General features: G+C 35.7%; 1 protein-coding gene across 2 annotated transcripts in view; it reads right to left on the bottom strand.

Annotated features, from left to right (window-relative positions):
* LOC117318598 overlaps nt 1-16,595 on the bottom strand; it is a 78,431-nt gene that overhangs the window by 43,163 nt on the left and 18,673 nt on the right. For both annotated transcript variants that reach the window (XM_033873562.1, XM_033873563.1), the window contains 2 exons: nt 10,968-11,189; nt 8,289-8,334 (listed from right to left, as the gene is read on the bottom strand). In XM_033873562.1, coding sequence (XP_033729453.1) covers nt 8,289-8,334; nt 10,968-11,189 — 268 coding nt within the window. The remainder of the gene's footprint in view (nt 1-8,288; nt 8,335-10,967; nt 11,190-16,595) is intronic.

Genomic DNA, 16,595 nt, shown 5'->3' with positions numbered 1-16,595 from the left:
TTCATAGAAGACTTCAAGTGCAGCATAAAAATATCAAAATGTCACATCAGATTTGAAGGCAGTGAAAAATCAAAATCCCTGATTGCATTGAACACCTGCTGATAAAAGCACATAAGCATGCGATATGTTGTAACTAATTAGCTAAACAACTTACTGTTTGGAAGAACCAAGCTCATTGTCTTAAACAAACTTCAGACCTAATAACAGATATCTGGGGCTCTTGTGCATGGAAGAAACCTTAATCAAAACAGCATACTATTAACAAATTGACATTTAAAACTACCTTAAAAACCTGTAAATCATTGATTTTGTCTTTGAGTTGTTGAATGGCCTTCTCAATGCTGCCTTCTGATTTGCTAGAAACTACTAAATTGACATCATCTGACATCTGAGTGGAGTTTTCAGCAGATTTATGGTGAGAAGTTTCCTCCAAAGCCTCACGTCTGCTCCGAACACCTCCTGTAGCTCCGGGGATATCCTCACCTGTTCACAATACAAAGTGTTGATCAGGTCACTTCAAGAGCTCTGGTTTAGTGTGATCTATTTTTGTTATGTCCTATTAACAGCCAGGGTCATTTGAGTACTTTAAAGAATAGTCTAGCATAATCGACCCCTGTGACCTTGAATACTTGAAAAGCCCATCATCACAGCATGCTACAGGCCCAATATCAGGTCTCAAGTTTGTACCATTTCATCCCAGAATGCAATAAGGCCAGTCTCAGATTTCTGGACCTCTTGGTTATTGAGAAGAAGTTGCTTAAATGTTTTTAGCATATTCAACCCCTGTGACCTTGAATTTAGGTCAAGGTCATTCATTTGGACTATTTTGATAGCCCTTCATTCCAGCATGCTACAATCCCAATATCAGGTATCTGGGTCTCTTGGGTATCAAGAAGTTGTTTAAAGATTTTAGCATATTTAACCCTGTGACCTTGGATGAAGGTGAAGGTCATCAATTTGAATGAACTTGGTAGCCATTCATTCCAGCATGTTACAAATTCAATATAAGATATCTTCAACACGAAGACACAAACACATTAACAGCTATGGTCATTATCAAGAAAACATCAATCTATTGTAAACCATGAATAATTCGAAGTCCCGCTGTTTCGAAGTTTTTCTGTTAGTCCCTTGAACTTCGAAACATCGAAGTTTGACTTTAGTTGATTTGTGGTTGTGACGTCGATAAACGTTGATTCAACGTTGAAGCAACGGTGTTTTCTCAACGTTGGAGATTTGTTGAAATATGACATTGAAACAACGTCGATTTTTTTCAATTTTATCGTCATTGGTCAAAAGTCGATGTTGTGAAAATGTTGACACAACGACCGCTTTTCAACATACATATCTTTTGGATTAAATAGCATTATTCCATAAGTGATTGATAATGAAAAGTGCACTACTTGCTACAACTTTTTTAAAAATATAATACATAATCGATTATTATGATTATTAAAACGAAATTAACCGTTTGGATAATATATATATATAGCGCCCATCCTGAAGCGGGCAAGCGCATGCGCATTGTAAGTTCAATTTGAAATCCAGTGTTTACAATGCCACGGAAGACGGGAAGTCGTAAAGAAAGATAACAGTTTCTGTCTTTCCTCTTATGGTAAGTTTGATAATTTATTATTTGTGATGATTATAAAGGTATTTGCCACAGTACCGCTAAGTGTCGATAATGATCTTTCACCCAGATTTGTACTAAAGTGAAGTTAATGTATTGTGTGCCCCACGTGATAACCATATTTACAGTAGGCCTACTGATAGCAGAGACATATAGAGAGAGATTTGCAGCTCTCTATTTGCCCGTATGTCTACGTGGTGGCCCCTGACCTTCCCACAATACTTTGCGGTCGCTCGGTTCGGTCTTCACTTGACGCCATATTGGAGAAAACTTGAAAACCAGACACACAATTATCGATAATTTCTGTTTGAAATCATCACCCAGATCCAATTATGTGCTTTAATTTTATTAATATCAAAGTGCATAAGTGTCATCAATATGAAATATATAACAATTTGCTGTCAAAGTGTTTGTATTTTGAGTATGAAAGTCAAGCACACCACAGGGAAGATCGGCGGAATTTTTTTACAATTTTTGAAAAGTCCCTGTGGGGTTTTCGAAAATACGGATAAATGACAACAATGTGCATTATCAACACGACTATATCCCATAAGTATGATAGTTTTTTTAATAATGTAGTAACTTTTGTAGTGGCCTAAATAAAACGATGTGCTTTTTGTGTGTATTTAAAATTGACGATGTTTTGGTCTGACGTAATGGCGGCTTAATTACAAAACTAGGACATGTCGAATAGGACCCAATGGATTTTCGAAAATACGGATTAATGACAGCAATGTGCATGATCAATAAGACTATATCCCATAACTATGATAGTTTTTGAATAATGTAGTAACTTTTGTAGTGGCCTAAATAAAACGATGTGCTTTTTGTGTGAGTTTAAAACTGACAATGTTTTGGTCTGACGTAATGGCGGCGTACATGTAATTACAAAACTAGGTCATGTCGAATAGGACCCAATTGATTTTCGAAATACGGATAAATGACAACAGTATGCATAATCATCAAGACTATATCCCATAAGTATGATAGTTTTTGGATAATGTAGTAACTTTTGTAGTGGCCTAAATAAAACGATGTGCTTTTTGTGTGTATTTAAAATTGACGATGTTTTGGTCTGACGTAATGGCGGATTAACCAGAACATGTCGAATAAGTTCCCGTACATCGATACACACATGCGCAAAGCCCGATTTACCTGTGCTCGCGTGTGTTTGATAGGGGACAAGGCGCTCTCGATAAGGGATATGCTTGAGTGGTCACGAATAAAGGGAGCCACCACTTGTACGGGAAAATAGCGACGTTACTTATCTCTATATATATGTCTCTGCTGATAGCTACGGCATTTTCCGTGTGCAATAATTGATTTGTAAATAAGTTCAATTGTAAGCAACGGAATATCTCATACAATGCTTTTCTGCATGTTTCTGTACATTAAATTAGTGATTACAATTAAATACAGTCGCTGAATCGCTGTGATTGAAGCGAGTATTATTCATACATGGCGGGGCAAGTCGATAATGAAATGTTCGAGTTGTCTCCCTTCGTAACGGTAACATAAAGTACGAGGAGGGTGCTTTGGTACTCAAACGCGCACCCCAAACAAACATGCATGCTAGTCACTAGCTAGAAACAAGCTAGTGACTAGCTAGTTTGAAGTTATCAAGCTCGCAATTAGCTCGAAATATGTGCATGGTATGGTAGTACTAGCTTGCAAAGATTTCAGTGATCATTTTGCGAGCTTGTCTCATTCTGCAATGAGCTAGTCACGAGCTTGCGCGAGCTAGTTGCAAGCTAGTCACTTTTCTGTATATTCACAAATAGCTACGCAGTTTCTGTTATGCTCGCAACAAGCTAATTTGTTATCACTGAATTTGAAGGTTTTCATACTTACAAAACTTGGATGTATATAGTTTACCAATTATATATATAGGGCAAACTAGCTAGTACACATATTCAACATGAGCATGCCTAAAACTTCCTTCTAATACTAGTATTCTGTCTGTAAAATAAACATCTCTAGAAAGGTAAACTGTTAAACCATCTTTCAATTCCTCTTTTGTAATTATAACACTTTTGAAAGAGGCAGCAAATTGCCAAATAAAAACTACTACTTCGAATAAGATTAACTGTTAAATTTATTCAACATTTGTTTAATTCATGTAACTGAAAAGATGTGCAAGTTATACACTCAAGTACATATATATACATGTATCATGGATGTCAGCTCATTCAAATTCACTTTAAAAAAGTTTTCAATAGATCATTTAAAAAATTGGTACCAAAATCAATTTCAGACCTCCTGTCTAGGTATCTTTTCTATATTGCAGCATTCCCCTGCGAAAATAATAACTGATCACTCGAAAATCCTCAAATATCTCTGGACTGTTCCTTGACAAAGTCTGGATAAGAAGGGAAAAGTAGGGATTAAATTCCATCATTAAAAATCTAGAGATATCTTGACTTGTTGCTGTCTGGATAAATCAAGATATCCCCAGAACAAGAGTTGTCCTGTCTTATCCAGCATTTTCTTCACTCAGTACTGTAGAGATTTCACTGGATATTTCAGGACTTCAAATATTGCACATTGGAATAGTCAGGACTAGAAGGGACTTTAACTTCAGTATTCAGACGCTTGAAGTCCTGTGTTTCCCACAGTCAGGATAAGAAAGGACTTTTCACTGAACATTGACAGTTGTAAAAAAAATAATAAGTCCAGACTTATTCCCATTTGATGACAATTCAAGACTTTAACTTTTTGAAATAGAATTTGCAAAGTTATAATTCCCATTTTTATCCAACATCCCTTAACTACCAATTTACCAGTACTGACCAAATCCTGATTTGTCATAGGTAAACAAACTTTAAAAGAGATGCAATGTAGTAGAACCTCATGTTAAGTATTTCAGTCATATCAAACAATAATTAGGCTACAATATATAAGTATCATGATGTACAATTTTAATTACTTCAAATGTACAATATTTATAAATCTAGTTAACGGACAGCTGTAAGCTGAAGTGGATACAAAAGACAACATATTTAGAAGATGGTCAGTAATATTAAATACATTAATATTCAGATTGGAAATGGCCGTGAAACCTTGACACAGTAGTTCTGAACTTAACAATTGAACGTAATTATTTACAAGACTTTAACCAGAATGACTGCATCATGTTTGATGTGATCAATTGTACAAAGCTCCTTTCTGTTATATACCGTTAATAACTGAACTAATGTATCTGACAATAGTCGATTCAACAGTGTTTTTTTCACGTAAATTTACAGCAAAAAATAAATTAAAAATAAAATATTACAAAACAGTGGAAATAAAATATCAAAAACAATATCTGCAACTGATTTAACTCATTTAAATGATATATAGTATAATACAAACCCGTCCGATCAGACCGATTAAGCAACTATCAACACGTTACGTAATCATTACTGTATCGTAATGTGAACAGTCCACGTGTATGGAACGCCAGAGCTGTCTTAGGTGATCAAATATGATTATATTCGGTGGTTATGTCTTTATATGCGGTAGACACATCCTTATATTCGGTAGATACGTCTTTATATTCGGTAGACATAACCTTATATTCGGTAGATACGTCTTTATATGCGGTAGATATGTCTTTATATGCGGTAGACATTTCCTTATATTCGGTAGTTATGTCCTTATATTCGGTAGTTATGTCCTTATATTCGGTAGATATGTCCTTATATTCGGTAGATATGTCCTTATATGCGGTGCGTTTCCCTTTATATTCGGTAGTTAAAATGAAACTTTATATTCGGTACAAACTTCCTTATTTGCTGTGCAAACTTCTTTATACTGTGTGCAAACGTCTGTATGATGATGACCAAACCCGGAACTTTTTGAGTGGATGAATCCTACAACGACACCGTAAAGAGAGCGTCAAACCAACCCAGACTCCAAACAAAATCTTGCTTGAAGATTTGAAACATGGTATATAATCATGAAATAATATGAATTAAGGTAAAGTCTTAGAAGAGCACAGCTATAATCACCTGACTCACCGTTAATCAAGAAGGAAACACAGGGACATGAAAATAACAGTGTAAGAACGTTAACATGCACCACATTTTCAGATTTTATTCATTTTGTTTTTGTTTTTTGTTTTGTTTTTTGTTTTTTTGTTGTTTTTTTTTGGGGGGGGGGGAGGAAGTTAATTTAAAATAATGACACAACGCATCTGCAAAATATGGTACCACCTAGGCTAATATTAGGGCCTAATCCAATACATATAGACTGTAAATTATACATCCCCCATTAAAAAAGAACAAAAAACAAAAAAAACAACAACATGTAAACACAATGTATTACATCTATACGTATATCGGCGGAAATTTTTATTGTTTGTCAAAGCATTGTCTTCACTTTGCAATGTCGGATTCCAGATGATCACACACATCATATCTGTGATGACATTTGCACTGCATAATGACATCATTATTCTACTGCCACATTTCATATGCTACTAACAACGTAAAAGTGCGGAGGGATCGAACCCGCGACCCTTGCTTAATGGTCCGCCGCTCTACCGACTTAGCTAAAGGGACATTCCCCCATCACCGACACTAGAAGCAAGGCCGGCGTATCACTATGTACATTATTTACAATTAAAACCTGCCCCGAACACACATTAACCCAGCTTTTATCCCGAAAGAAGTCTCCCATTTTCCTATAGCTTTTTACACTTTGAGTGGTCAACGGCACCAAATGTAACAGAAAAGCAAGTAGTGTGCCTCCACCGGGATCGAACCCACGACACTCGGTTCAACTAGTCATCCGGTTCAGACAGAACTTAAGGGCTAGAAGGCAACCGTATTACTTTATAAACTATTTACAATTAAAACTTGCGACGTTTATGTAATATTATCTTTTGTTTTATGCATGTTTTTGGTTTTTCCGTGTTCCCCATATCCCAATCGAGGTGCACAAAAATTCTGACCAAGATCCGACCGTCCTAAGTACTCTAGAAATAATGACAAAACCGCCTTTTGACCCGTCCCCATTCCGTAAGAATGAAATAATGCTACTGCGGACACTTGGTTCATTGTCCACAATTAACCAGAATGATTACATTTTCGTTTTCCCAAAGAAGGCGGTCACCAGTTAGCAGTCACAGGATACATTTACAATGTATTGACTCAGCTCCTAACACTAAATGACGACTATATCCAATATTACTGGATTTATGACTCGTGAGTGTTCTTGCACATGCATGAAAATAGTCTATTTGAACATTAATAACTACAATATTTCCCTACAAATAGTTTTTATCAAAATGGGCTGACATCAAGTACACTGTCATATTGTACATCATTGCAGATATTATTCAACTTATAACAAAGATTTCATGAGCAATACATCACACATATGAATTTGTATCTCATAGTTGTGGTACATCATCCAATAAATACTTACGATGGACGATACAACTGAAAACATATACATGGTAATTAAAGTATAATTAATCGACACCAGGCTGTTGAAAGTCTACCGTCATTACTGATTGAGCGGGTCCTACTCAAGCCCGCGCCCGAACCTGCTGCCAATCCGCTCGAAGCCCGCGGCAATCCCGCTGCAAACCCGAACTAATTCTGAGCGGAGGGCTGCGCGGGTCAACGCTCTGTGAGCGTTTGAGTACCAAATCACCCTCCTCGTACTGTATTTCGATCTTTTTTTTTATTAATTATGTAAAAATAATTATATCATGCTGTATGACTGGTGATATAAATGACATTTGATAGATTAAGATAAGATGATAATTTGAATTGAATCATCGATAATTATATATTGCACTGTTAACTCTTTTTTCTGCAATAAGCCATATCTTGTGATAATGATACAGTGTAGTACAATATGAAAGATACAGTAATATTTTTCTGACAAGTACAGTATGGTTTTCATGTAAATAGATAGATTATCATTTTATTTTGTCACGTGTGTTACAATATATAAAGTCCCACGTGTTACGGTTTTAGTTTGTGTGTTGAATGACAGTCCGTGATATCGATGCTATGCCTATCAGGTTGTCACTAGTGTCACATTTTACTACATTTGTCTCTTGTGATAATTTGTGTACACTAAGTTAAGTTGGGTAACTTATTATATTTTGTACTAAATTGTGGCCCAGATGTGTAAGAAATGAGGAAATTATCGTTAAATAATTCCTTTCTTCTACACCTGCATTGGAAATACTTTTTATAATTACAATTTATAGAAATCTATAGGCTAGGTCACGTTATTTCATATACAGAATGTAGTTTAAATTGAAAATTTTGAGTGCAATTTTCTCCTCTCATTTATGATTTTATAAACGCCTTATAGACTGTATATTATAGTTATTTCAATGATTTTGTCTTTTCCAGAAGGATGCACTGAAAACCATTCACAGACTACAGATGTCCTAGTAATTCAAAGTATGGTCCAGAACCAGAAGATGGAGATGACTCAACTTTCAAAATCTAATATAAATTCAACATTTAATCAACGTTGGTCCTCAACATTGAATCAACGTTTAATCAATGTCATTGTGCCTGCTGGGATAGGCCTTATTACATGCTCATTAATGTAAGACAACTCTAAATCCCTGCTTATAACTTAAGATAGGTACAGACTGAGAGCTGTGTAGAAACCTCCAGGGTATCATTAAAATGACATAGATTACCTTTACTGCTTCTTTCCTTTTGCTTTTTGTCTTCATCTTCAAATGCCTGCAGAAGAATATATCAGTTGTATTCAGTAGATGTTTTAGAATGAAAGGCCCAAAAGGCCTGTACATGTTTGCTGCAGTGCCAGTCATTCACTGTGGTGTCTCACTTAGAATATAACTGTCAATTAACGATTTAACCTTGCCTTTGAAATAGTATCACTTTTCCATTCTCTGAATCAGTTGATGAACACAGTGAGAGAGTGTACAATATTAAACGACATATTACAATTGTGGTGTATTAGACTTTAGCACAAATCTGATAAGGTCACATGTTAAAAAGGCAAACAAAAGGTTAATGGACATGAATGGTTCACTCAGTAATGTTATATGGATAATTGGTGACAGATATTACAGTATCATCTAAACAGGGCGATCTATAGTATAATGAATTAAATTTTATATGTTATGTTAATATGGTCATGTGATAAATGTAATGTGCATATGGCTGAAATTTTCATAATGATATCATTCTATAATTGCAACCTTCCAAAAAATATTAAATAAGTGTCTAGTATCTATATATTGTACCTATATTAGTACATAGATTTAGGTTAAAGAGTAGCTATTGCTGCGCACATCAGGCAAAGGTCTATAAAGATGAGTTTGCATTTTAGCCAATCAAGACACCTGGATTGAGGAATCAAACAAGGAAGAAGACACACCAGTTTTAGCTATAATATAATTGGATTCCTTTAAGCTCAATCAAGGGCTATGGGCTGATGCGTGTGTCACAATTGTTACATTATTAAACCTTCATCTAATAGTTAGGTCACACTGTGCCAGTATAAAGTCCCATCTAACAGTGAGATATGACATTTTAGTTCCGTGCTCTTGAAATTAGGTCAAGGTCACCTATTTGATCAAACTCATAGCACTTATTCTCAAGAAATTGTATCAAGATCTTTACATATTTGACCTCTGACCTTGAAAGTATTAAGTCAAAGCCATCCATTTCAATGATGTTATTAACCTTTCATCCTAGCATGATTAATTATCTCAATATTATGATGCTGTGCCTCTTCATTAATAAGAGGCTGTTAAAAAAATTGAAAGTTTGAACATTTTAGCCTTTCATCCCAGCACATTATGGGTATTGACCCAATATCATGACCCTCAGAGCATTGTGGTTAATGAGTTGTTTGAAGCTTTTTACACATTTGGTTTTTGTGACCTTGAAAGTAGGTCATTATCAATCATTTCAATAATCGCAACAGTCCTTCATCCCAGTATGCTAAAATATCAATGACCCTGTGCCTCTTGGTTAATGAATGGAAATTACTTTAATATTTTAACATATTTGGCCCCTTTGACCTTGAAAATAGATTGAGGTCACCAACTTGCACAAGTGTGGCAGTCCTTCATACCAGTATGTTTCTGGCCTAATATCATTACACTGGACCTCTTCATTAATAAGAAGTTTTTAACTTATTTGTCCCCTGTGATCTTAAAAAAGGGTAAAGATAATTCATTTTAACAACATTGGTAGCCCTTCATCCAAGTATGCTAGTATCATGACCCTGGGCCTCTTATTAAATGACAAGAAGTCATTTAAATCTGTTAATTACATACAAGACCCCTGTGACCTTGAAACAGGTCTGAAGGCCATACATTTGAATAAACAAGGTCAGGCATTAGCATAATTTGATAACCCTTCATCCTAGTATGTTACTGGCTCAATATCATGACCCTGGACCTCTTGTTTAATAAGAAGGCATTTGAAGTTTTTGTGATCTAAAAAACAGGTCAAGGTCACCCAATTATACAAACTTGGTAGCCCTTCATCCCAGTATGCTACTATCCAAATATCATTATCCTGTGGGGCTCTTGTTTAATTAGAAGTCATGTAAAGCTTTTAACATATTTGACCCCTGTGGCCTTGAAACTAGGTCAAGACTATCCATGGGGAAACACTATATATCCCTCCAATCAAAGCATGCTTCTGTCCTGATATCATGATCCTGACATATCAACACAGACAGACAGACAGATTGTGGACGGAGGGACGGCGGGCATTTGTCACATTGCAGTGTAAGGCCACTTGCCCTTCTGAGGAAGGCGAGTTAAAAATTTCATTTTCATTATTACAGTGTAGCCATGATCTAGCATGTGTTAAAGATACTGAAAAGAGAGCAGATAAGGTTTGAGCTTCAAATAAAAGCCAATGAAAACTGGTCACTGACATCTATATAGTCAACCAATGACAAAGAGTCTAAAACAAGCCTAACTTGGTTGCTTCTCCTTTGCATTTATGACTCAATTCAGCACTTGATTTGAAATATGCAAAGGTTCCCCAAACATTGGTGTATTATTAATGGCCACAGCAATAGAAAAGTTGCTAATCCCATGTGCATTACATTGAAAGAAACAAAGAAAATGATTATGCAATATTTCGTTGACAGGAATACCTTGGACATGTTAAGTAATTATAATATACTTCCAAAGAATGAACATCATACTGAGATGGCATTCTGCTGGGAATTGTTAGATCGTGTATTGCAGTGTATCATTTAGTATCATAGTGTGGAAATTACAAGTCAAATTTTAATGAGATTGGCGATATATATGATTGGGTCTAAACTGTAGAAATGGACCTCCTAATACAATCAGTAACATCAACGTACATATGTATCTTACCTTGATTGTACCTTTATCTCTGGGATAAACCACAAAGTTAACACACTCAATGTAGGAATCAGGCCTTTCCTGGAAGTAGTTGTTCACTGTGTCAAACATCGTGTGGGCCACCTTATCCCTGGGGTAACCAAGGATACCAGTACCCAGCGCAGGGAATGATATTGTTTTATATTTCCTCTCTTCAGCTTTCTTCAGACAGTTCCACATAAACAGTATCATACACTGAAACAAAATAGATGATTGATAAACATGAGACCAATGATCGACTTGAACAGTCATCTAAAACTTAGAGCAGTGAGATTCCATGATGGCAGCTTTGGTATGTATGAACTATTTATATTATTAAAACTTAGAGCAGGGATTCCATCATAATGGTAGCTTTGGTATGTATGAACTATTCATACTATTAAAACTTAGAGCAGGGATTCCATCATAATGGTAGCTTTGGTATGTATGACCTATTTATATTATTAAAACTTAGAGCAGGGATTCCATCATAATGGTAGCTTTGGTATGTATGAAATATTTATATTATTAAAACTTAGAGTAGGGATTCCATCATAATGGTAGCTTTGGTATGTATGAACTATTCATACTATTAAAACTTAGAGCAGGGATCCCATCATAATGGTAGCTTTGGTATGTATGAACTATTTATATTATTAAAACTTAGAGCAGGGATTCCATCATAATGGTAGCTTTGGTATGTATGACCTATTTATATTATTAAAACTTAGAGCAGGGATTCCATCATAATGGTAGCTTTGGTATGTATGAACTATTTATACTATTAAAACTTAGAGTAGGGATTCCATCATAATGGTAGCTTTGGTATGTATGGAAAACTATTTACGTTCAATTTCTCAAATTCTCGGACAAACTCATGATCCTAAAAGCAAAAACGAAACTGGATAAAAATGGTCAGATTAGAATTAATGAAGATTTCCCATTCCAAGTAAAGGAGGAGAGGAGGAAGTTGAGCCCGTTCTTTACAGAAGCCAGAGAGAAAGGATCTAAAGTAGCAATGCGCTATGACAAGCTATTGATTGATGGAAAACTATACAGGTACAGCAGGACTCGGACAACATTGTGCCAATACAACGGTCAAATGTGCAGGATAAATAGCGGGGAGGCCAAGGTCCACAGTGTGTAAATAGTGCAGTACCAGCTACTTTTAACTCGGATAAAAACTGTTTGAAATGTATTGTGTGGAATATTGAAGGTTTATTATATAAACTCGAAAATCATTTTCATGAATTAAATGAAGTGGTAAAATATACAGATATCTTTGCATTCACTGAAACATTTCAAAAGAAAACTAAGGAACTTAACAATGCCTTTAAGGGGTGTATTGCTTTTGAAAATATGAGAAAACTTAATCTGAATAAAGCATCTGGAGGTGTGGCTGTATTTATCAAATCCGAACTTGAACCATTTGTGACGCAAATAAAGCCTGAGAAATATGATGAAATGATATGGTTAAAGATTGACTTAAACAGAACTGGTGCAACTTCGAACATAATTATTGGGTTTGTTTATTTACCACCTGAAGGTTCAGTGTTCTATTATGATAAACAAAGTGATAGTGGTATAACAATGCTTGAAACTGCCATTAACGATATGAAGAGTGAATTTAGTGGTTATAATGTTGTAGTAGCTGGTGACTTAAATGCCAGATCAGGTACACTAAGAGACTTTATTATGGATGATGATACAGGCTATATTCCTGGTCTAGAGTATGATGATACAGACTATATTCCTGGTCTAGAGTATGATGATACAGACTATATTCCTGGTCTAGAGTATGATGATACAGACTATATTCCTGGTCTAGAGTATGATGATACAGACTATATTCCTGGTCTAGAGTATGATGATACAGACTATATTCCTGGTCTAGAGTATGATGATACAGACTATATTCCTGGTCTAGAGTATGATGATAAGACTATATTCCTGGTCTAGAGTATGATGATACAGACTATATTCCTGGTCTAGAGTATGATGATACAGACTATATTCCTGGTCTAGAGTATGATGATACAGACTATATTCCTGGTCTAGAGTATGATGATAAGACTATATTCCTGGTCTAGAGTATGATGATACAGACTATATTCCTGGTCTAGAGTATGATGATAAGACTATATTCCTGGTCTAGAGTATGCTTATACAGACACACAAAATGTGCGTACAATCCGTAACAATACTGACTCACATCTAAATAACTTTGGGTATGAACTAGTTGAAATGTGTGCTGTACATAATATGTTGATCGCGAATGGGAGAATCCCTCCTGACACCGAGGGAAATCTTACATATATCAGTGGCACGAGTGGTAGTCAGATAGATTATGTGCTTGCGGATGGGACATTGTTTAGGCATATTGAAAAATTAGATGTATTGTCTTGTGACATTTCTAAGCACTTCCCTGTATGTTTTGAGAAAAAAATTGCAGACAGTCCTCTAGATAATGACCCATCTACAGACATTGGTAGTACTGTATACAACAAATTTAAGTGGAAACCTGAAAATTCAGTAACCTTCTCATCAGAAGTAAATAGCGATGAATTTAAAGAGATCTAGGTTCAACAGTGTATTGCTAGGCAATGATACAGATGTAGATATCCTGACTTGCGAAATCACCAAATTACTTTGGGATGTGGGTACTAAAGCCAAAATGAAATGTTCAAAGGTTAAGCCTACTGTCCGAAATGCCTTGTGGTTCGACAAAGAGTGCGAGGAATTAAAACATAGAAAGTGTACACTTTTAAATGACTTTCGAAAGATTAATAGTCCGGAATTCCTTGAAAAGTACATCAATGCCAAAAAATCATATCAATCTATGTGCCAGAGTAAACGCAAAGACTACAATGCAACACTTGAAAGTGAGCTTATAACATCTGCAAGTAACAAAAATTCCCAAAAATAACAACTGGGTCCCACAGACCAAGTTTCTATGCGAAATAGTCCTATAATGCAATGGGCGGGTTATCAGCCTATACAAAATGGAGGTACGCCGAATGCATGACCCTGCCAAAACACAGACAGGTTCTGCCAAAAAAGAACACTAAAAGAGACTGGAATCGGCAAAACCTGAGTACAATATATATCTCCATAGGAAAGGAAATGATTTGTTAGAACTTAGCGAGAGAAGAAAAGGGAAAAGACTAGATTTGGACATCTATTGGATTGCTGGTCAGCTTTTGAACATTGTTAACTTCACCGATCTAAATTTGTTTTGATGTTTTGTTGTATGCATATTGCTACATTTTAAAATTAAGTATTTAGATGTATGTTTGTTTATTTTGTTCAGTTATTATGCCAATATTCTGTTAATGTGTTTAAATCAAAGCATTATTTGGCAAAGTTCATGTATTCTCAATATGTAAACAACGGCTAATTGTGTGTAGTTAATATACAGTGCACGTTGTTATAGCCTCGTACTGGGCTCCATGACAAATCCTACGATAAAAATAAATGCGGCAGTTATTTTTATACACTGATGTCTCAAGGACTCCCCCGGTCAAACGTCCAGGCCAGTGGTCATTTTAATGTTAGGAGGGCGGGAATGAGCATCTTCAATTGCCATTCATACATATGTGCAACTAATTTTAGGTTATTTGGAAGTACATTGTATGTGGCTTTAAGTTGTTCAAAGTTTTTTTTTTTGTATAATGGTCAAATCTCCAATGAGCATATAAAAAAAAATCCCCCCCACCTCCCAGCCAAAATGGTTGTTAAGCAGCCAGGTATATTATGATTTACTTGACATCAAATTCAATGCCTCTATTCTGAGGCTGACTGGTCACTCTAGGGGAACTAAACTGACTGGAAAGAAAGAAATTTTCTATTTACAGTAATCATGACTTTTTACTTTCAGATTTAAAAGAATCCAGTGCATACAGTACGAGGAGGGTGATTTGGTACTCAAACGCTCACAGAGCGTTGATCCGCGCAGCCATCCGCTCAGAATTTGAGCGGGTTTGGAGCGGGATTGCAGCGGGCTTCGGGCGGGCTTGAGCGGGTTCGGGCGCGGGCTCGAGCGGGCTTTAAGCGGGCTTCCAGTGGGTCCGCTACATGTCCGCTCAAGCCCTCTCGAGCGGATTGTAGCGGACCCGCTCGAGCGGACTTGTAGCGGGCCCGCTCGAGCGGACTTGTAGCGGACCCGCTCGAGCGGACTTGTAGCGGACCCGCTCGAGCGGACTTGTGTTCCGTCACTTTCATTAGATAATATCTTTGCCTATATTGATATTCACCCTATCAAAATATCTAACGAGCGTACTGTTTGTGCATTTCGCATAATCTGGTTTGTCTATATTTGCTTATGAATTGTTCCTTAATTTCTTCATAACCTTGTTTTGATAAACCTTGTTGGTTTAACAGATTAATTTGAATTTCAACTTCATAGTATTTTAAAAATTCTCCGTTTTCATTCATTTAAAGAATTCAAAGTTTGATTTCAGTATGAATTTTTGATGATATTTTAGTAAGTTCATGAATGATGACGGGAACTGGGGTATTGGTGTTCCTTTTAATATTTTACCAACATATAGCTTTTGAAGCATGACATTTTACATAAAGAATATCTAGAAGTTTTTTAGAACTTGTGCCTTTGTATTAATATGTTATGAATAACAATAAGTATAAATAAAAAATAATAAGGTAACCATTTATGACAGGTTTCTTAAGAACATATAACATCCAGTATACAGCAGGTTTATCCATATTTTTAATTTCAACACATTTGATTCAATTTTTTATTTACTTTAGGCCATACAGCCTATCAGTATAGACGAGACGTTAAAGTCAAAATGATTGGACATCAGGCAAAACCTATATAAATCCATATCGAGGTACACTTATGTGATCTTCATTCTACTTTAATTAGGACGAACTTGGATATTTTACCTCAACATACACTTCTGTACATAATTATACAATTTACATTTTTACACGCAATACTTCAATCGTAACAACGCCATTATCTGTAATTAATCATATACATGTATTTGTTTCAACAGATACGTACAAATGTATACATGTTGTATGTATATAAAATGTAAGTATAAAGTACGTCCCGGGTCCGATTGTTTAAAACTATTAATAACATGTTTTCATTTTATGAGAAATGTCTAGACTAGTTATTTATCAAACGGATGATATACACACAGACGAACCTATATTTCAGGCGTATCTCTTTTAATATTTGTGCAAGTCAACGACACCTTCCTACCGCCAAACGTTTTACCGCCAGAAAATTACATAAAGATTTTATATATACACATTGTATATGAATGATTGGACAACAGACTAAGTCTATATGTATTAGTGTATATTGTCCTATCACCAGTCATCGATAAAATGTCTTGATACCCCGTGCACTGTCCATTTTACGACATTTACTCCAGCATTGAATAAGTAAGGCAATAACGGATGGCAATTGGACTTCATAGTGTCACAACAAATGGATGAAATACTGTGTATATCAAATAAAATGCATCACTGACAGAACAAAGTGTCTTCTTTATTTTGATGTATCATACATACATGTAACTACGATAATTTAGTGGATATACCACGCATAAATGTGTAAGATATAAATGAAGCTACGGGCCCTTTCGTTAA

This window comes from Pecten maximus, unplaced genomic scaffold (genome assembly GCF_902652985.1).
Source record: "Pecten maximus unplaced genomic scaffold, xPecMax1.1, whole genome shotgun sequence".
In the NCBI taxonomy this organism is placed as follows: Eukaryota; Metazoa; Mollusca; class Bivalvia; order Pectinida; family Pectinidae; genus Pecten; species Pecten maximus.
The sequence above is the reverse complement of the archived record's forward strand: the minus strand, read 5'-3'. Positions and strand labels throughout refer to the sequence as shown.